The 23,195-nt window shown below is 45.7% G+C and overlaps 1 protein-coding gene across 1 annotated transcript in view; it reads left to right on the plus strand.

The window, feature by feature from the left end:
- The window catches only part of LOC121540409 (occludin), a 52,941-nt gene that overhangs the window by 6,117 nt on the left and 23,629 nt on the right, over positions 1-23,195 (plus strand). The window contains exons 2-4 of the mRNA XM_041849256.1: positions 1,285-2,075; positions 2,297-2,467; positions 20,073-20,227. Of these exons, the coding sequence (XP_041705190.1) occupies positions 1,305-2,075; positions 2,297-2,467; positions 20,073-20,227 (1,097 nt within the window). The 5' untranslated portion in view covers positions 1,285-1,304. The remainder of the gene's footprint in view (positions 1-1,284; positions 2,076-2,296; positions 2,468-20,072; positions 20,228-23,195) is intronic.

Genomic DNA, 23,195 nt, shown 5'->3' on the forward strand with positions numbered 1-23,195 from the left:
TTTCTTTAGCTCTGTATTGTTGGAAAAGGACCCGTAAGTAAGCATTTCACTGTTAGTCTACACCTGTTGTCTACGAAGCATGTGACGGTGTGAGATGGGGTGAGGGAAGATGGGATCAAGGATATGGAGGGAGGGGGGAGTTGTGGGAGGAAGGGGAGGTGTCTGAGAAGAAGGCTCTCACTCAGGCAAAACCCCTACTCAACTGTAGTCTGTTCCTGAGTCATAAAGAGACAAAGTGAATGGCTGTAGTGGATTGTGCCAGGCCTGTCTCTTTGTTTGTCCTCCATGATATAAAGCTTTGGGCTGTGTCACGGTGTGTCTGTGAGTGTGACTGTAAGGAAACAGGGAGTTCGTCACCCCAGCAGGCAGGCAGGCAGGCACCTGATAATGTTCTATTTGTACTGCTGTTATCTAATGCATTTAGCCACACACTGTTCTCACACAGCGCTACAATGTGTCATGATAAATAGATGTAACAATGCAGTCTTTTGATACCACTGACATGGCCTTATCATCAGCAATAAAAAAAATAGAGGTGTATGTCTTCACATCGGTACATCTCCTAAATAGTTTTTCTTCTTTAAATCAGCTTGTTATAAATGCTAACCTCTTGCCTGTTGAATATTGTAAAAGAATGGGCATTGTTAAGACTGTTTACACTGTGGACTAGCATTTATGTGTAGCCTAAATTCAAAACAAAACAACATTTGGCCGAGTGTGGGATATGAAATGTTCAAAGGCAGCAGGACAATATGAGGGATTGAAGGAAGACTCCCGCTGCCCGTATGGCCAGGTGAAAAGCAGCACTGTGCGGGGCTGCTGTCTGAACTCTGATTCCTGGTACCAACATCTCCATGCTGGTTCTGACTTTGCTGGTTCACAGAACTCAATGCTAAGATCATCTGTGAAGTCTTTCAGCCCATAATGTGGAAAATTATGGCCTGCTTTTTTTGATGTGACTGGTAGTGAAGTTTCCACACTCATTCACCTATCCTTGGTACAGTTAATAAAGTAGGGCAAACGTTGGACTGCTGTCTGTAAATGTAGCTAGCTACAATCATCAAGTCATTCATTGGAGCCCATCAAATATGGAAAATCAAATAAAAGGTACTAACATAGTTCATTTATTCTATTACTTTAAAGCTTGAGATGAGCAAGGCCAAGTGTAATCATGTACATTGCTACAACTTACACCTCACCAAAGCCATATCTCAGTGCTGTTGGAAACTTGAAAACAGTTGTGCCCAGTGTCCTCTAACATTTCAATGTCTTTTGTCTATGTAGATCGCTGCCATCGTTGAGAGATGTTTGAGAAGCAGGGTTACGACAGCCCTCCTGTCTACAGTCCTCCATACAGCCCGGCCTTCAATGGCTACGGCCCCCCACAAAGCTACCACTCCCCCAGGAGTGAGTTTGATCCCTACCCACCCCCACCGGGCTCCTACTACATGGAAGAGAAGCCCCAACACTTCTACAAGTGTCTCTCCCCTCCTGGCATTGTCAAGGCCATGTTTGGCACCATCATAGTGCTCTGTGTGGGAATCTTTGCCTGTGTGGCCTCTACCCTGGTCTGGGACATGCAGTACGGGATGGGGGGGATGGGCTCCTACAGCGGAGGGATGGCTTATGGGGGAATGGGGGGCGGTTATGGCTCCAGCTACGGCTCTGGTTATGGAGGAGGCTATGGAGGAGGTTATGGTAACTATGGTAGCTCCTACCCGACACCTTACTCGGCCAAGACCACCATGATAGCCATGGCGGCCATCAACTTCTTTGTGGCGCTGGGATTCTTCGTGGCCAGTTTTTCTAAATCGACCACGTTCAGAAGCAGGAAGTTCTACCTAGTGGTTCTGGTAGTCAGTGTGATCATGTCCGTCATCCAGGGCATCATCAACATCGTGTACATCGTGGGAGTAAACCCAATGGGCCAGAGCTCTCAGAACATGATCTACAACCCCATGCTGAGGATGTGCCAGAATCTGTATGGGACCAGCTATTCCAATATGGGAGGAGTGGGGGGTATTGGCATGTATAACCAGTACCTCTATCACTACTGCTACGTGGACCCACAAGAGGTAGAACAGTTATTTAATGTATCATTTGATGAATGTTGAGTTATTGCTGGGAAGCTGTAAAGTTGGTATATTATTACATGTGTGTTCTTATGCTTATTTCAATCATGTATGTGTATAGCCTGTAGTGTGTTTGTAAGTCTTCAATCACAATGTAGTATTTCAGATTGTTTGCGTAAGAATTTACTTACATAAACTCCTTGATGTTGATGTGTCTCCTCCAGGGTGTAGCCATGGTGTTTGGGTTCCTGGTTACCGCTGCATTGGCCGTGGCTGCTTTCTTCTCACACAAAATCAGAGGCAAGATCTGGCGCTACGGCAAGCCCAACATCTACTGGGAACAGCCACCTGTGACTGGAGGCCTAGTTTCTGATGGCAGAGATGTAGAGGACTGGGTAAGGGAACACTCATACTGGTATGAATATAAATATGAGTATCATGCTCATGCTCTATAGAGTAAAGAAAGTAGAATATATGTGTTTTTAGATGCTCCCAGTTTTAATGCAGTAATATTTCATTTAGGCCTACCATTAGTCTTTGTCAGTTTGATCATGATGAGCTACTGTGAATATTATATTCTCTCTCCCTAATTAGTTAAGAAATGTTAGTTATTTGCATGGGTGCAGAAAACTTGAAGGCAACCTTTGGAATCACATAATACTTTCGTCAGTAATTAGAATGTTTCCTTTACCTGAGATAAGTTCTAGTTCAAAATAGTAACCAAAATGTTTATATATTTCCGGACAGACTTTGGAATGCGCGGTTGCAGTTCCCTGTTTTTACTTTATGAGTTGAAAGTCTACCAGTAGTGTCATTATTTCATGCCTTTTATGAATGTCAAGGATAAGTGGAAAACATGACACACTTAAAGAGTGGGAGCTTGGTTTAGGTATGTATGTATGTTTGCATGTATTTATCCTGTACTCCTGTATGGCAAAGGGTATTCGTCAATAACTTCTGTTTTATCTCAATGTCAAGGCCTAATTTACAGTGAGTATTATATTAGGTGTGACACATTGAATGGACATTGATCAATCTCAACCCAACCTTACGCTCTTATGCACTTTCTTTTATTTTCTTGCTCTCGCCTCGCCCTTCTCGAGTACAAGACAACAGAGAATTGTCTGATCATAAAATGTTGGCAACGCTTTGGGAAAATAGTAGTAAACTTCAACCCGTGCCCTACTCCAGTTTCGCCTTTTAAGAGCAGCATATTGACTCATCAGGTTAGTGTTATACCTGCTAGCTACAGTGTTGCCACTCTGCTGAGGTGCTGTTGCTAATAGCCCGATTACATGGCTGTGCGAGGAGCTGATAGCTGCTGTTTGTTCAGTCTAACTGATTTCACTCTGGCTAATCATTAACTATATCAGTATAAACAGGTGGTTCCTAAAGCTCCTGTCACGCCCTGACTCAGAGGACGCTTATATGTTGAGTCAGGGTGTGTATTTTCCTTGTTGTGTTTTTCTATGTTGTATTTTCTATGTTGAGATCTAGTATGTCTAGATCTATGTTGGCCGGTGTGGTTCCCAATCAGAGGCAGCTGTCGCTCGTTGTCTCTGATTGGGGACAATACTTAGGCAGCCTATTGGCACTAGTGGGTTGTGGGATCTTGTTCTGTGTTAGGTATGTTGTTTGTGTACCTTGGACTTCACGTTTCGTTTCTTGTTTTGTCGTTGTGTTTAATAGTCAAATAAACATGTATGCTTATCACGCTGCGCCTTGGTTTGACCCGTCGATGAACGATCGTGACAGCTCCTATCTAACGCTGCCAGCCTGGCTGGGGTTTTAAACGTCAACAACATGCCAGGGGGGAGGCATTGTTACCAGGGTTATTGGTGAACTAGTACTGATCTACAGTAGATAGTTGTTGTTGTTGACCACTCTGTGTGGCATGTGAGAGTAGGCAATGTATGGGAACATAAACTACACGTCATGTTGTAGGCTCGGCCCTAATTTATGTGCTCTCTGTCACCTGGAGCTGCATGGCAAATGGTCCAGGAACACAACGAAAGCACAAAGGACAATGCCCAAGGACTAGTCAGCCCCTCCCCCTCTGAGGGGCCAAAATGTATCTCTCTGTTACAGTATCCAGAGGAATTACTATTGAATGTGTGATAGAATAATTCTATAGTATTCATGTTGGTATCTCTCTGATACTTGTTCACTGAGGATAACTCTGATGCGATCTATAAGTACTGTATGTATGATCTCTGTGGTAACTTGTACATCTGTACAGGGTGAACTCTAAATTACTCTATGCAAAGGGGTTTTATCGTCCTCTCAGGAATTCTGTCTTATTTACATTGGTCTCACCCCACACACAAGCCTTTAGATGCTGTGACACCCTGTGGAGATTGGGCCTGGTGGTCAGCTTACTCTGTAAACTTGGTATCGTTTGATTGGTCAATGGTGGTTGGTTTTGGGTTGAAAGATTTATACCTTCAGATGTTATAAATGGAATGAAAAGCCTTTGTTCTCTCACTTATCCTGTATCCAGTCCATGGAGGAAGGTTGTATGATCAATTCTCATTTCCTATGTTTCTTGGCCTCTGGTTGTCAGGATAAACGTGTATGCGGTGAACGAAGTCAAGCGCAGGACACCGAGAGTCTGGCAGATGTACTTTACTAATAAACGTAAGGACAAGTACAAAACAACAAAACCTCCAAAACAGGGAGGAAGAATAATCGCAATACACAGTCCTGCCGAAAACAAATGGAGAACAATCACACACAACAAACGAATGACAGACAGGGGTTATAAAGGGAAACCATCAACACTAATGGGAAACAGGTGTACACAAAGCAGACCAATCTAGATGATTGCTGAAACCTAGATCGGTGGCAGCTAGTACTCCGGGGACGACGAACGCCGAAGCCTGCCCGAGCAAGGAGGAGGAGCAGCCTCGGCTAAATCCGTGACAGTACCCCCCCTTGACGCGCGGCTCCAGCCGTGCGCCGACCCCGGCCTCGGGGACAGCCAGGAGGACGCGGAGCAGGGCGAGTCGGATGACTCCGGTGGAAATCCCTTAGCATGGAGGGGTCTAGGATGTCCCTCCTAGGGACCCAGCACCGTTCCTCCGGACCGTACCCCTCCCACTCCACGAGATACTGCAGGCCCCCATCCGACGCCTCGAATCCAAGATGGAACGGACTGAGTACGCCGGAGCCCCTCGATGTCCAATGGGGCGGAGGAACCTCTCGTACCTCACTCTCCTGGAGTGGCCCAGCTACCACCGGCCTGAGGAGAGACACATGGAACGAGGGGTTAATGCGGTAATTAATTGGCAGTTGTAATCTATAGCATACCTCGTTCAATCTCCTCAGGACTTTAAATGGCCCCACAAACCGCCGACCCAGCTTCCGGCAGGGCAGGCGACGGGGCAGGTTTCGGGTCGAGAGCCAGACCCGATCTCCCGGTGCATACACCGGAGCCTCACTATGATGGCGATCGGCGCTCGCCTTCTGCCGCCTGATGGCCCGTTGCAGATGGACATGCGCAGCGTTCCATGTCTCCTCCGAGCGCCGAAACCTCTCGTCCACCGCAGGGGCTTCGATCTGGCTCTGATGCCAAGGTGCCAGAACAGGCTGATAACCCAGCACACACTGAAAAGGCGTAAGGTTAGTGGAGGAGTGAGTTTTGAGCTATCTCCGGCCAGGGGATATATACCGACCACTCCCCCTGCCGGTCCTGGCAATAGGACCTCAGAAACCTACCCACATCCTGGTTAACTCTTTCCACCTGCCCATTACTCTCAGGGTGAAAACCTGAGGTAAGGCTAATCGAGACCCCCAGACGTTCCATAAACGCCTTCCAGACTCTAGAGGTGAACTGGGGACCCCGATCAGACACTATATCCTCAGGCACCCCGTAGTGCCGGAAGACGTGTGTAAACAGGGCGTCAGCAGTTTGTAGGGCTGTAGGGAGACCTGGCATAGGAATGAGACGGCAGGCCTTTGAAAACCGATCCACAACGACCAAGATCGTAGTGTTCCCCTGGGAGGGGGGAAGGTCCGTGACAAAATCCACCGATAGGTGAGACCACGGCCGTTGTGAAACGGGTAGGGGTTGTAATTTCCCTCTGGGCAGGTGTCTAGGCGCCTTACACTGGGCGCACACCGAGCAGGAGGAAACATAAACCCGCACGTCCTTAGCTAAAGTGGGCCACCAGTACTTCCCACTAAGGCAGTGCACCGTCCGACCAATACCAGGATGACCAGAGGAGGGTGACGTGTGAGCCCAATAGATCAATCGATCACAAACCTCGAGCGGCACGTACTTCCGATCCTCTGGACATTGTGGGGGAGTAGGATCGGTACATAACGCCCGCTCGATGTCCGCATCAACCTCCCACACCACCGGTGCCACCAGACAAGACTCCGGAAGTATGGGAGTGGGCTCAATGGACCTCTCCTCTGTGTCATACAGTCGGGACAGGGCGTCCGCCTTAGTGTTCTGTGACCCTGGTCTATAGGTGAGTTTAAATACAAATCTGGTAAAGAACATGGCCCACCTTGCCTGGCGAGGGTTTAGCCTCCTCGCTGCCCGGATGTACTCCAGGTTACGATGGTCAGTCAAAATGAGAAAAGGGTGGTTAGCCCCCTCAAGCCAATGTCTACACACCTTCAGGGCTTGGACTACAGCCAACAGCTCCCTGTCCCCCACGTCATAATTACGCTCCGCCGGACTGAGCTTCTTAGAGAAGAAGGCACAGGGGCGGAGTTTTGGTGGCGTACCCGAGCGCTGAGATAGTACAGCACCAATCCCAGCCTCGGACGCATCCACCTCAACTTGGAACGCCAAAGAGGGATCCGGATGTGCCAGCACCAGAGCCGAGGTAAACAGGTCCTTCAGATGTCTAAACGCCCTGTCCGCCTCAGCCGACCACTGCAGACGCGCCGGACCCCCCTTTAGCAGGGAGGTGATGGGAGCTGCTACCTGTCCAAAGCCCCGGATAAACCTCCGGTAGTAATTGGCAAAACCCAAAAACCGCTGCACTTCCTTCACCGTGGTGGGAGTCTGCCAATTACGCACGGCTGAAACGCGGTCAATCTCCATCTCCACCCCTGACGCGGACAACCGATGCCCCAGGACGGAGATGGACTCCTGGAAGAACAGACACTTCTCTGCCTTCACATACAGGTCATGCTCCAACAGTCTACCAAGCACCCGACGCACCAGGGACACATGCTCGGCGCGTGTAGCGGAGTATATTAGAATGTCATCAATATACACCACTACACCCTGTCCATGCAAGTCCCGGAAAATCTTGTCCACAAACGATTGGAATACTGAAGGAGCATTCATTAAACCGTATGGCATGACAAGGTAGTCATAGTGACCCGAGGTTGTACTAAATGCTGTCTTCCACTCATCTCCCTCCCTAATGCGCACCAGGTTGTACGCGCTCCTGAGGTCCAATTTTGTGAAGAATCGCGCCCCGTGTAATGACTCCGTCATACTAGCAATCAGAGGGAGAGGATAGCTGTACTCAATTGTGATCTGATTGAGACCACGGTAATCAATACACGGGCGTAAACCCCCATCCTTCTTCTTCACAAAAAATAAACTCGATGACACAGGGGAAGTGGATGGCCGTATGTATCCCTGTCCCAGAGATTCGGCGACATATGTCTCCATAGCCGCCGTCTCCTCCTGAGACAGAGGATACACATGACTACGAGGAATCGCAGCGCCTACTTGGAGGTCTATCGCACAATCCCCCTGTCGATGAGGTGGTAATTGAGTCGCCTTCTTTTTACTGAAGGAGAGCGCCAAATCGGCATATTCAGGTGGAATGTGCATGGGGGGAACTTGTTTCGGACTTTCCACCGTCGTTGCCCCTACGGAAACACCTACACACCGCCTGAAACACTGATCAGATCATCCCTTGAGAGCCCTCTGCTGCCATGAAATGTTGGGGTCATGTGCATTAACCAGGGGAGTCCCAACACCACGGGAAACGCAGGAGAATCAATCAAATACAGACTAATTAACTCCGCATGGCCCTCCTGCGTTTTCATCTTGAGAGGTGCTGTGACTTCCCTAATCAATCCTGACCCCAAAGGACGGCTATCTAGGGCATGGATGGGGAAGGGCACATCAACGGGTACAATAGGAATCCCTAACTTATAGGTGAACTGGCGATCTATAAAATTCCCAGCTGCGCCTGAATCTACTAGCGCCTTATGCTGGGAATGAGGAGAGACCTCGGGAAACATAACAGTAATACACATATGCGCACCAGAGAGCTCTGGGTGAGTTGGGTGCCTACTCACCTGGAATGACTCATCAGTGCGCTGCCTACCGCCTCGAATCCCAGGAGACCCTCCCCAGCACCAACCAGCAGTGTGTCCTCTACGGCCACAGTTGGTGCAGGGGACGGCCTCCCTCCTGGCCACTCTCCTGGTCTCCCTAGCACCAGCACCTCCGAGCTCCATAGGGGTCGGCTCGGAAGTGCTGGGGGATGGAATGGACGGCCCTGAATCCGGACGTCCGCGGGTAGCCAACAGGGTATCCAGGCGAATAGACATGTCCACCAGTTGGTCGAAGCTGAGGTTGGTGTCCCTGCAGGCCAATTCCCGACACACGTCTTCCCTCAGGCTACATCGGTAGTGGTCGATGAGGGCCCTCTCATTCCATCCCGCGTTGGCAGCCAGCGTCCGGAAGTCCAGCGCGAACTCCTGTGCGCTCCTTCTCCCCTGCCTGAGGTGGAATAGACGCTCACCCGCCGCCTTACCCTCTGGTGGATGATCGAAAACTGCCCTGAAGCGGCGGGTGAACTCCGCATAGTTGACATTAGCGGCGTCTATTCCCCCCCACTTGGCGTTGGCCCACTCCAGCGCCTTGCCGGACAGACAGGAGATGAGGGCGGACACGCTCTCGTATCCCGAGGGCACCGGTGGATGGTTGCCAGGTAGAGTTCAACCTGGAGCAGGAAACCCTGACACCCGGCAGCTGTGCCATCATAAGCCCTCGGGAGCGAGAGCCGAATCCCACTGGACCCCGGAGGAGAAGCGATGGGTAATGCCGATGGTGGTGGTATCGTAGGAGGAGGTGTAGGCAGACCCCCTCTTTCCCATCGCTCCATAGTGCTCACCACGGCGGTGCCGAGAGCCTGGATCATGGCCGCTTGTTGTTCAACGCGTTCCTCCACTGATCCAGCTGGCACCGCCGCTCCTGCTGACTCCATGTGAGGTGTGTGATTCTGTCAGGATAAACGTGTATGCGGTGAACGAAGTCAAGCGCAGGACACCGAGAGACTGGCAGATGTACTTGACTAATAAACGTAATGAAAAGTACAAAACAACAAAACCTCCAAAACAGGGAGGAACAATAATCGCAATACACAGTCCTGCCGAAAACAAACGGAGAACAATCACACACAACAAACGAATGACAGACAGGGGTTATAATGGGAAACCATCAACACTAATGGGAAACAGGTGTACACAAAGCAGACCAATCTAGATGATTGCTGAAACATAGATCGGTGGCAGCTAGTACTCCGGGGACGACGAACGCCGAAGCCTGCCCGAGCAAGGAGGAGGAGCAGCCTCGGCTAAATCCGTGACACTGGTCTAGTAGGCATCTCTTTGTTCATGCTTTGTCTTGTAAGATAACCTTTGAATCTACAGTATATGCCTGGAAGTATGCTTTGTTAATGGCAGTAATGCCTTGTAACTTAAGCTTTTTGCCTTGTATGTGAATCCATTCATTTTACAAAGTAATTAAATACACTTGTATTTAGAATTCCATTCTCAGTCATTTCTTGACCTTCCAATTCCAGGAACTCAACTATAATCTCTTGCATATTGCTATTTCTCTTTATGGAATCAAATAATTCCTTTAATGGGCTAATTGCTTAGTCTTATTACGGGTCACATCTGTCATCATATGTATAAAATATTACCCACTACAAAGTTAATTCCATTTAATACTCAGTTAAATTAGCAAATTATAGAAATTCATAATATAATCATCTAAGGCATTTTAATGGAATTGTGATTTATTTCCTGTCATTGTCTGACGACAAAAGGAACCGGCCCCATCAGTGGTTGTTATGTTGTATACTTCAGTAATGTTTTTTACAAGGCATGTTTTCTAGTTGTTTGTTTGTGGTGAGAGTGGTTGTCATAGCGCATGCCCACAGAGTGCCCTGGTCAGAGGTGTGGACAGGACAGGATGTGTAGTATGTACTAGTGTATCTATCAGCCCATGCTGTGAGTCACACCACTTGTGTAATGACACAGTAACTGTGGCTCCCTCTGCCCACTGTGCCCAGGGTCCTGTCTCTCTCTGTTGACCTCACAGACACACTGGCCTCATTCAGCCTGACCCACTGAGGTATAATAAGAAGGTGTCACAGGTTCCACAACATGAAACATGGATATTTACAGATGTAGGGCTAAATGATGGGGTAGAATATTAGAATTCCCAGACCAAACTCAACTCTATTAGTCTACATGACACTAAATGTATTGTTTGAAAGTTTCTTACAATGTTGAATGCACAATGCATTACAACAGTTGTCCAAATTAGAGCATTGCTGTTTGAGTTAAGTCTGACATCTTGTTTCTTATGCCCAGTGCAGACTAGTGGTTACATTTACATTTGAGTCATTTAGCAGACACTCAATTAGCATTAGACTTACAATTAGTGCATTAATCTTAAGATAGCTAGGTGTTTCAAAGTGCTTGACAGTTCCCTGCTATGCAAATGAATTGATTTGGATACAGACATCACTGTTGAAACTGGCTTTCAGTATAGCTAATTGCATTTGTTTCACTTTAGTATTCTCTGCAACCCCTAGTGATGCTCAATATAACTCCTTCTGTTGTGGATCAGTTCACTCTCCCGTTTGGATCACAGTGAACAAGTGCTGCCTACGTGGATGTTGATTAAGGCAGCCCCCTGCACCTCTCTGATTCAGAGGGGTTGGGTTAAATGTAGAAGACACATTTCAGTTGAATGCATTCAGTTGTACAACTGACTAGTTATCCCCCTTTCCTTTCCCTTTACTTCTTTAAGGCAAGGATTAGTGCAGCCTTAAGCATTACATAATACTTACAATAAGTATTACCAAATGTAGGGAGGGACTTCCAAATAAAGTATTATCCTTTGTTGGATAAAAAGAAGGGGTGTGCTTGGTTGCCGCCATAGTACCTGACTCTCCCTCCATCTCTGCTATGCCGGTTTCCTTCCCATTCACCTGCCCTCCTCCCTCCCACGAGTCCCACCCCCTGCCTTCCTGTCCCTACCCCCCTCTCTCCTTACCTATCATCCTTTCTGCCCCTCAGCCTCCCAACCTTCCTTCCTTGCCCCATACCCTCTCCCTCCCTCCCCTACCTCTTTCTCTCTCCCTCCCTCCCTGAACCTTATGCCCTCCCACTCTCCCACTCTCCCTTCCTCCTACTCTCTCCCTCCCTGTCTCCCTCCCACGTTCCCTCCCTACCCCCTTACCCCCTCCCACTCTATCTCCCTCCTTCTCTCCATCCTTCCACCTCTCCCACCCTCCCTCTCGCCTTCCTTCCCTCCCTACCCCAGGTCCTAGGGGCTCAGACAATCCTTCCCTGCTCACGGCCCAGTGGCCACTACTCAATGCAGAGTGGGGCATTGTTGGAATTCCTAGATTAATTGCCTTGTGCTCTTCAAAGTTGGCCACTCTTCCTGGTTCCTGCAGCTGTGGGGAAGTGCTGCCTGCACCCCACCTAAAGATAGTTGTTTCTTACAGAAGGTTTGTTGTTGTTACAGAGAACTTGCACTGTGAGAGATGTAGAAGTTAGTAATGCAGTGCACCTGTCTTTAGAAAGGTACCCTACTATGCTAGATGATCTCTCGCTCATACACACACACACACACACACACACACACACACACACACACACACACACACACACACACACACACCCACAGAGACATACACATACAGTAGCAGTCAAAAGTTTGGACACACCTACTTATTCAAGGGTTTTTCTTAATTTGTACTATTTTTTACATATTAGAATAATAAAACGATGAAATAACACATGTGGAATCATGTAGTAACCAAAAACGTGTTAAACAAATCAAAATAGCCACCCTTTGACTTGATGATAGCTTTGCACACTCTTGGCATTCTCTCAACCAGCTTCACCTAGAATGCTTTTCCAACAGTCTTGAAGAAGTTCCCACATATGCTGAGCACTTGTTGGCTGCTTTTCCTTAACTCTGTCGTCCGACTCATCCCAAACCATCTCAATTGGGTTGAGGTTGGGGGATTGTGGAGGCCAGGTCATCTGATGCAGCACTCCATCACTCTCCTTCTTGGTAAAATAGCCCTTACACAGCCCGGAGGTGTGTTGTGTCATTGTCCTGTTGAAAAATAAATGATAGTCCCACTAAGCCCAAACCAGATGGGATGGTGTATCGCTGCAGAATGCTGTGGTAGCCATGCTGGTTAAGTGTGCCTTGAATTCTAAAAAAATCACATACAGTGTCACCAGCAAAGCACCCCCACACCATAACACCTCCTCCTCCATGCTTTACGGTGGGAACTACACATGCGGAGATCATCCGTTACACCGCGTCTCACAAAGACACGGCGGTTGGAACCAAAAATCTCAAATTTGGACTCCAGACCAAAAGACACATTTCCACCGGTCTAATGTCCATAACTCGTGTTTCTTGGCAGGTCTCTTCTTCTTATTGGTGTCCTTTAGTAGTGGTTTCTTTGCAGCAATTTGGCCATGAAGGCCTGATTCACACAGTCCCCTCTGAACAGTTGATGTTGAGATGTGTCTTTTACTTGAACTCTGTGAAGCATATATTTGGGCTGCAATTTCTGAGGCTGGTAACTCTAATGAACTTATCATCTGCAGCAGAGGTAACTCTGGGTCTTCCATTCCTGTGGCGGTCCTCATGAGAGCCAGTTTCATCATAGCGCATGATGGTTTTTGAGACTGCACTTGAAGAAACGTTCAAAGTTCTTGACATTTTCCATATTGACTGACCTTTTCCGTATTGACATGTCTTAAGGTAATGATGGACTTTCGTTTCTCTTTGCTTATTTGAGCTGTTCTTGCCATAATATGGACTTGGTCTTTTACCAAATAGAGCTATCTTCTGTATACCCCCCTACCTTGTCACAACACAACTGATTGGCTCAAACGCATTAAGAAGGAAATAAATTCCACCAGTTAACTTTTAAGAAGGCACACCTGTTAATTGAAATGCATTCCAGGTGACTACCTCATGAAACTAGTTGAGAGAATGCCAAGAGTGTGCAAAGCTGTCATCAAGGCAAAGAGTGGCTATTTGAAGAATCGCAAATCTCAAATATATTTTGATTTGTTTAACACTTTTTTGGTTACTACATGATTCCATATTTGTTATTTCATAGTTTTGATGTCTTCACTATTATTCTACAATGTAAAAAATATATAATAATAAAGAAAAACCCTTGAATGAGTAGGTGTGTCCAAACTTTTGACTGGTAGTGTACATACACACTCAATTACATTGTTGTAGACAGACATTTTAAAAAGCGACAAACTGATTAGGCCTCCTGTGTGAACCCATCCTGAGGCCTTTATTGTGGAAACAATTTTCACACCACCTCTCGACTCGCACAGGATGGACTTGATCATATAGATTTCCTTGTTTACAGTATATCCCAGTGACCATTTTCTTTGTATCGAGAAGCGGAAAGAGGAGTATTGTACATAAGATGCAAGCCCTTTTCTTAACGAAAAGAGGATGTTCAAATAGAATCAAGGCTAACTGTCATATCATAGATTTTTTTTAAGTCATTGCAGTTACATCAATGATAAGGCTAGAGCTGGACAGTGATAGCTTCCTGCTAAAATAGCTAACAGAATTGACCTGGTGGTCATTTGTTTAGTAACCAAAGGAAATAGGTGTGGGTGCTGATTTAGGATTTTGCCTACATTTGTAGTATAAGAGACATTTATTGGTTTACTTCATGTTTCATTGTTTGTTTCAATAAGCTACATTGTTTCAGTTTTCTCATGCTTTTTTAAATTGGATACTGTCTCTTTAAGAGATCATGCAGCGGCTCCTGCTCCTTTAATTTGGGCTCTTTGTTTTACATGTTATAACACTAGTTCTAACAGTTTTTTTTGTCAATTGTAGTTTAAATGTAGAGCCATACTGTTTTCTGAACATGTCCTCATTTTTATTAAACCTGTGGAAATAATTGTACTTACCTGAAGACACTTAACTTTAGTTTACCTGAAGATCTGTGGATACCTGTACATACTGGAAACCTGTGACTGGAAACTTTTTACGCCGGAGTCCGTGGTCGTTTAACTAGAGTGAGTGAAGCGCGTCTACCATACAGCCTGATGCCCCGTTCACATCGTTATGTATTTAATCTTCACGCAATCTATTTCCGTTACTGGACGTCAAAGGAAGCCTACCTCTCCTGCAGTACGTACTGATGGAGAGACCGAACTACCCTTGCTGCAGTCATCAAAGACTACCTACCAGTACTACTTAGCCAGAGGGTGATGTAACCGGGACTTGTACCGTGTCACACGGCATTAAAACAACATCACAGAGTTCCTGGTGAAACAACAAAGGCTGTCTACCCTACCTCAACATAAAATTCCCGTCTTCAAAGGGGAACATGGAGTGGAGGATAGGACAGACAGCAGTAAAGACAGACTCTACTTGATGTAGCAGTACACCAGTGGACAGCCCAGAGAGTTAATCCGCCACTGTTTAAACATGGATTCAGACCGTGGCTATCAAGAAGCAAATAGGCTCTTGGCAGAGCATTTCGGGAACGAATACAAGATCTCTGTGGCTTACATAGAAAAGGCTCCGAGTTGGTCTACTATCAAGTCGGATGATGGAGAGGTACTTCACTCGTACGCCCTCTTCCTCACAGGATGTCTTAACGTCATGACAGACGTGGAGTACATGGAGGAGCTTGACAATACAGTGAACATGAGGGCTATTATTACCAAGCTTCCGTACAAGTTGAGAGAAAGGTGGAGAAGCGTGGCATATGACATCCAGGAACAGAAAGGACGAAGAGCAAAGTTCAAATACCTTGTCACCTTTGTTAACAAGCAAGCTAAGATTGTGCTGCACCCGCTGTTCGGAGATCTAAAGGACTCCTCTGCACCTAAAAGACAGGAAAAGTCGGACGAAAGCTCCAAGTCAAACAGGAAAAACGGTAGGAAGAAGAGTTTCGCTACAGCCGCCGCTCCAGTGGACAACTAGGCAAAAAGCAGTCCAAGCCAAGGAACAAAGACTCTGCCGTTCCTGTCAATGCGTTTAACAAGCCTTGTCTTTTCTGTCAGGGCGAACATACCATGGAGGTGTGTAAGAAGATGAAGAAGTCTCAGCACTAAGAAAAGCTTGACTTTCTACGAAGCAAAGGACTATGCTTCGGCTGTTTGAAACAAGGCCACCTGAGTAAGACATATACGGAGAGGATCAGCTGCCAAATGTGTTCGTTGACACACCCCACTGTGCTGCACATGAAGAGCAAAGAGAATGCCACCACCAAAGGAAGAGCAATCGGATGATGGTGAAAAACAGTCAGTCACCAGTGGTTTCATTGGAACATAGACCTGTGGCCGCAACGGGGCTGGTGACACTGATGGCATTCTGGCTATTGTTCCAGTTCAAGTAAAGTTGAAGAAGGGCAATAAAGTGGTGACTACCTTACACCTTCCTTGACCCTGGCAGTATAGCAACTTTCTGCACCGAGGAGCTTATGAGCGAGCTCAACTTCAACTGAAGGAAAATCAACATACTGTTGAAAACCATGGGACAAGAGTCGACAGCCAGGTCGTGTCAGGCTTGGAGGTGAGGAGTTTGGAAGACAACAACTTCCTCTTTGTTCCAGATGTTTTCTCTCAGAAGACTATTCCAGTGAGCAAGGATAACATTCCGCTCAAGAGGATGTGGAAAGGGGGTCTTACCTAGAAGAGGTTCAACTTCCTCGGATTGACACAGAAATAGGTCTGCTCATTGGGAGACGAACGAACCTAAGGCAATGGAGCCATGTGCAGTGATAACCAGGCTGGGATGGACAGTGAATGGATCGCTCAGAGAAGACAATAGAAACGAAACAAGAAGCAGACTGATCCAGGTTACGACCAACCCATCAGTGGCCATACTGGAGGAGCTGTGGAATCAGCAGTTCAAGAACAACTTCCCGGTGTGTAGACAGGATGACCAGCTGGAAATGTCAAGACAAGATCTCCAGTTTATTGACAAGGTCTCATAGTCTGCCAGACTTATGGACGGGCATTACACCATTGGTCTGCCTCTAAGGAAGGAGGTGATCAACATGGCGAACAACAACAAAGTAGCGGAACAGCGTGCTCTCAACTTGAGAAGAAAGTGTGCCGAAGACAATAAAGAGCAGTTTGATGCCAAGGTGGTCGATACGATTCTTCATAACTTCTACATCAATAACTGTCTGAAGTCAGTCAGCTCAGAAGAGAAAGCTGTGTCACTCTATCATGACCTGAGAACCATCTGTGGAAAGGGATGATTCCGCTTGACGAAGTGGGTGAGCAACAGTTGTACCATACTGTCTGCTATTCCTGAACAAGAGAGAGCGAAGGAGGTCAAGGACTTGGGCCTGGATCAAGACGCACTCCCTGTGGAACGTGCATTGGGTGTGTCCAGTCCGACACCTTCAAGTTGTTCAAGGGCCAGACCTTCTCACCAAAGGAGTGGCCAAATCACTCAGGAGATCTAACCACAGAGGACCCTGAGGTCAAAAGGAACACTGTGGTGAACGTCGTGACAGCTGAAGAGGAGGTGGATACAGTCCAGCTGGACAACAAGGCCACTGGAGCATCTCTGGATACAGACTCGTTCACCAACGCTTCATAGCTAGAAGAGGACAAGTCTCAGTACTTCGCTCAGACAATGGAACCAACGTAGTTGGAGCTGAACATGAGCTGAGGGAAGCAATCAAAGAATGGAATTACTCCATGATTGAAGACACTTTCCGTCAGAGCGGAATCAGATGGATGTTCAACCCCCTTACCTGCTCTCATCACGGTGGAGTCTGGGAGAGGTTGATAAGATCAGTGAGGAAAATTCTCAACACCACTTTGAGAGTGCAAACCCTGGATGAGGAGGGCCTTCATACTGTTCTCTGTGAGGCAGAGGCCATAATCAACAGTCATCCTATTACCAACGTATCCAGCGATCATAACGACCTGAAGGTGCTAACACCTAATCACCTGTTGCTCCTCATGACCAAGCCATTCCTGCCCCCAGGACTCTTTCAGAAGGAGGACCTCTACTCTCGTAGAAGATGGAAGCAAGTCCAATACATGTGGGACCTGTTCTGGAAGCTTTGGATGACGGAATACTTACCTCAACTGCAGGACTGCCAGAGGTGGTTACATGCCTCACGTAACTTCGCCGCTGGAGACGTTGTGTTAATAGTGGACGACACGGCGCCTCCTAACTCCTGTACTCTACTCTAGTGTGCTCTACTGTACTGAACTCTACTGTACAGTACTGTACTTTTCTTTACTTTACTGTACTGTTTTCTACTGTGTTCTACTGTACTGTGCTGTCCAAACTTGTGAAACATAGACGTTTATGATTGGTTCAGATTTGGTCCAGCCAGGGCGGACTGACCAAATTACAGCTACTTTTCAAAGTCCATGGACTTCCGGTGTCGGCTGGTGCTCAGTGGGTGAGGATGCTTGTTACAGTAAATGGAAAGAGAGTAGGTGGTAGGTGTCATGGGAGGTGTCAGTAAGAGCCGGGAGATATTACATTAACTGGAGAGAGAGAAAAGAGAGAGAGAGGGAGAATGAGAGGGAGGGGTTGTCCAGGCTGTATTCACAGTCTTGCTTCGACCACCAGATGACAGAAAGAGAAAAAAAACGTAGGAGCTGAATATAACTGTATGCCAGCGGAAGGGAGGACAGTAGCAGGTGACCCAACTGTGGTTTGTGACATTTATGAATTCCCATTGTAGCCAATTCAATTGCAATAATTCCGTTACTGATTTTTTGTTAGTTCCGTTACCGATTTGGCAACCGAATTACGAGTTTCAATAATTTAATAATTCATTAAAAAAACGTGCGATCAGTAAAAACACTATAACTAATTTGTAGGTTTACCTTTACTTGTTACTTCTGTTAACTTTTACTATCCTCCTTCCTCATGAGGGAGATAAATTGGAAAATATCTTAAAGATATGTGGGTTTTTGGTAACGGAATTGCAAGGCACAAGGCGATGTTTCTTAAATTTACAGAAGGCAAATAATTTATCCAAAACTCAATATAAGTGTTGATATTAGTCGCCAGGGGTCTTTACTTCAACATTATTGTGTTTTGATGTATTTCTAATTTTAAGACTTTATCTGGTAGATGTTGTCTAAGACCCCCTTTCCATCTGTTTATCCAGAAATCAAAGCCTTTGCTTATCCTAATTTTTTGGATGGTAAATGGTTGGAAAATGTATATATGCCTTAATTTCTCAAAACTATAGACTCTTAGCTTTCAGTTGACACCCAATTTGACATGCTCCTATGAACTTCACGTTGATGCTCATGGGTCCTTTTAGATGGAAATGCCCTATGGTCATGCTAGGAAGTTAGCATGAAAACTGGCTCCTAACATACCGTTGAAGTCGGAAGTTTACATACACTTAGGTTGGAGTCATTAAAACTCGTTTTTCAACCACTCCACAAATTTCTTGTTAACAAACTATAGTTTTGGCAAGTCGGTTAGGACATCTACTTTGTGCATGACACAAGTCATTTTTCCAACAATTGTTTACAGACAGATTTCACTTATAATTCACTGTATCACAATTCCAGTGGGTCAGAAGTTTACATACACTAAGTTGACTGTGCCTTTAAACAGCTTGGAAAGTTCCAGAAAATGATGTCATGGCTTTAGAAGCTTCTGATAGGCTAATTGACATAATTTGAGTCAATTGGAGGTGTACCTGTGGATGTATTTCAAGGCCTACCTTCAAACTCAGTGCCTCTTTGCTTGACATCATGGGAAAATCAAAAGAAATCAGCCAAGACCTCAGAAAAGAAATTGTAGACCTCCACAGGTTTGGTTCATCCTTGGGAGCAATTTCCAAACGCCTGAAGGTACCATGTTCATCTGTACAAACAATAGTACGCAAGTATAAACACCATGGGACCGCGCAGCCGTCATACCGCTCAGAAAGGAGACGCGTTCTGTCTTCTAGAGATAAACGTACTTTGGTGCGAAAAATGCAAATCAATCCCAGAACAACAGCAAAGGACCTTGTGAAGATGCTGGAGGAAACAGGTACAAAAGATGGCATCATAAGGAAGGAAAATTATGTGGATATATTGAAGCAACATCTCAAGTCATCAGTCAGGAAGTTAAAGCTTGGTCGCAAATGGGTCTTCCAAATGGACAATGATCCCAAGCATACTTCCAAAGTTGTGGCAAAATGGCTTAAGGACAACAAAGTCAAGGTATTGGAGTGGCCAGCACAAAGCCCTGACCTCAGTCCTATAGAACATTTGTGGGCAGAACTGAAAAAGCGTGTGCGAGCATGGAGGCCTACAAACCTGACTACGTTTCACCAGCTCTGTCAGGAGGAATGGGCCAAAATTTACCCAACTTATTGTGGGAAGCTTGTGGAACGCTACCCGAAATGTTTGACCCAAGTTAAACAATTTAAAGGCAATGCTACCAAATACTAGTTGAGTGTATGTAAACTTCTGACCCACTGGGAATGTGTTGAAAGAAATAAAAGCTGAAATAAATTATTCTCTCTACTATTATTCTGACATTTCACATTCTTAAAATAAAGTGGTGATCCTAACTGACCTAAGACAGGGAATTTTTACTAGGATTAAATGTCAGGAATTGTGAAAAACTGAGTTTAAATGTATTTGGCTAAGGTGTATGTAAACCTCCGACTTCAACTGTAAGTCACCTCTTTGTTTGTGTTTGTTAGTGTGTGCTGCTGACAGAGGCCCCTCTCTGTGTGTGTTTTCTGGCTGCTTTAGGTAAATAATGTGGAGGACGGACAAAGTACCCAGAGTGCACCTACCGTGGTGCTGTCGGAGAAGGCCGTCCCCCTCAATGCCTCGGCCAATAGTGTCATCTCCTACCCGACCAAGGCCGATAGCAGTGTATACACTGGAGACACCTACAACAATGTGTGAGTAAACAGAAAAACAACATCACCTCAGCCCTGTTCGAATGCATCTTTCCTTTCTCACTTCCTTGGTTATATCCTCCCTTTCCTTGAACATACTCAGAGAAAGTATAACTAAGTCTTGTGCAACCCTATACAAATAAGAGAAAGTACTGTACTTCAGCTGGTAGGCTCTGTGTAACTGTGAAAGTGTCTTGTGGTCCTCTGTAGCTCAATTGGTAGAGCACGGCGCTTGTAACGCCAAGGTAGTGGGTTTGATCCCCGGGACCACCCATACACAAAAAAAAATAATAATAATTGTATGCACGCATGACTGTAAGTCGCTTTGGATAAAAACGTCTGCTAAATGGCATATTAGTGTGAAATGATGTCTGTTTGAATGGGTTTACAGTAACATGCACCAGTCCTTCCTTCTTAATCACTGATCTGACACAATAGGGATGGGTGTAAGACAGCCTTCCAGTACAGTAAGTAGCTTTCACCTATCCAGCAGTGATGTCAGATCATTGATAACTTTGAGGAAGTAAAGAAGGATGCATATTAAATGTTTATGGTCAGTGCTTGGCCTTATTTGCAAAGGGGTTGCACAAGACAGTAAGCAATATCTCAATCAGGCCATATGTCAAACATAACCTACTTCATGAAGTCCAATGTCTGGGACAGAAGAGTATAGCGACCGGCCGCCCTGAAAGGTATCAAGGAAAGGCAACACACATATCTATAAACCGGTTATTCAGAGTTGAGGCTTTTAAATAGTTAATCAACATTTGAGACAATAACATTGGATGCATCCTTATTAATGTTTTAAACAAATCACTTAGACTGTATGAGCAACATTTTAGGTCTCACCATATAACATTGCAACCCTTATTGATGCTTTGTATGCAATGCTCATAAAACACATAAAAGTCCTGCTTTATAAAACAGAGGAATGCTAGCCTCAAGACTTCCCTTGTTGACATAATCTGATAGTTTATGTCATATAGTGTTTTTGCTGTAATACCATAGCCACTAGTCACTGTTTGGCTCCCTTCCACGGAGTCTTGAGATGAAACCTTAAATCTCTGCTAACTCAACAGTGAACTTGTGTCCCCCTCCTTTTATTAAAGGCCAGTGCATTCAAAAAAGGGATTTTCCTGTGTTTTATACAGTGCATTTGGATAAGTTTTCAGACACCTTCCCTTTTTCCACATGTTGTTACGTTACAGCCTTATTCTAAAATGAATTAAATAAAAAAAATCCTCATTAATCTACACATAATACCCCATAATGACAAAGCGAAAACAGGTTTTTAGAAACGTTTGCTAATTTATTAAACATAAAAAATAGAAATATACATTATTTACATAAGTATTCAGACCCTTTGCTATGAGACTCGAAATTGAGCTCAGGTGCATCCTGTTTCCATTGATCATCCTTGAGATGTTTCTACAACTTGATTGGAGTCCACTGGTGGTAAATTCAATTGATTGGACATGATTTGGAAAGGCACACACCAGTCTATATAAGGTCCCACAGTTGACAGTGCATGTCAGAGCAAAAACCAAGCCATGAGGTCGAAGGAATTGTCCATAGAGCTCAGAGAGAGGATTGTGTCGAGGCACAGATCTGGGAAAGGGTACGAAAAACATTCTGCAGCATGTAAGGTCTCCAATAACACAGTGGCCTCCATCATTCTTAAATGGAAGAAGTTTGGAACCACCAAGACTCTTCCTAGAGCTGGCCGCCCGGTCAAACTGAGCAATCGGGGGAGAAGGGCCTTGGTCAGGGAGGTGACCAAGAACCCGATGGTCACTCTGACAGAGCTCCAGAGTTCCTCTGTGTAGATGGGAGAACCTTCCAGAAAGACAACAATCTCTGCAGCACTCCACCAATCAAGCCTTTATGGTAGAGTGGCCAGACGGAAGCCACTCCTCAGTAAAAGGCACATGACAGCTTTCTTGGAATTTGCCAAAAGGCACCTAAAGGACTCAGACCATGAGAAACAAGATTCTCTGGTCTGATGAAAACAAGATTGAACTCTTTGGCCTGAATGCCAAGCGTCACGTCTGGAGGAAACCTGGCACCATCCCTACAGTGAAGCATGGTGGTGGCAGCATCATGCTGTGGGTACTGGGAGACTAGTCAGGATCGAGGGAAGGATGAACGGAGCAAAGTACAGAGAGATCCTTGATGAAAACCTGCTCCAGAGCGCTCAGGATCTCAGACTGGGGTGAAGGTTCACCTTCCAACAGGACAATGACCCTATGCACACAGCCAAGACAACGCAGGAGTGGCTTCGGGACAAGTCTCTGAATGTCCTTGAGTAGCCCAGCCAGAGCCCGATCGAACATCTCTGGAGAGACCTGAAAATAGCTGTGCAGCGACACTCTCTATCCAACCTGACAGAGTTTGTGAAAATCTGCAGAGAAGAATGGGGAAAAACTCCCTAAATACAGGTGTGCCAAGCTTGTAGCGTCATACCCAACAAGTCTCGAGGCTGTAATCGCTGCCAAAGGTGCTTCAACAAAGTACTGAGTGAAGGGTCTGAATACTTATATAGATGTGATATTTCAGCTTTTTTTTTATATACATTTGCAAACATTTCTAAACCTATTTTTGCTTTGTCATTATGTGGTATTGTGTGTAGGTTGATGAGGGAAAGAAAAAAACAATGTAATACATTTTAGAATAAGGCCGTAACGTAACAAAATGTGGAAAAAGTCTGAATACTTTCCAAATGCACTGTATATGTTTCCACACTATGAGGTTGTAATAATTTTGTGGAAATGATGATAATGCCCTTTTAGTGTAAGAGCTTTTTGAAAAGACCGCCTGAAATTTCAACCTGTTTTGGTGGGATGAGTTTTGGCATGCCTGGTGACATCACCAGGCGGCAGACCTGGGATAAATATAGTTTTATCTATACTTTGTGGAAAGTTTTAAAAAATCAGAGTGGATGACTACTTTTTAAATGTATTTGAATACAGAT

Source organism: Coregonus clupeaformis, chromosome 26, assembly GCF_020615455.1.
Source record: "Coregonus clupeaformis isolate EN_2021a chromosome 26, ASM2061545v1, whole genome shotgun sequence".
Taxonomy (NCBI): domain Eukaryota; kingdom Metazoa; phylum Chordata; class Actinopteri; order Salmoniformes; family Salmonidae; genus Coregonus; species Coregonus clupeaformis.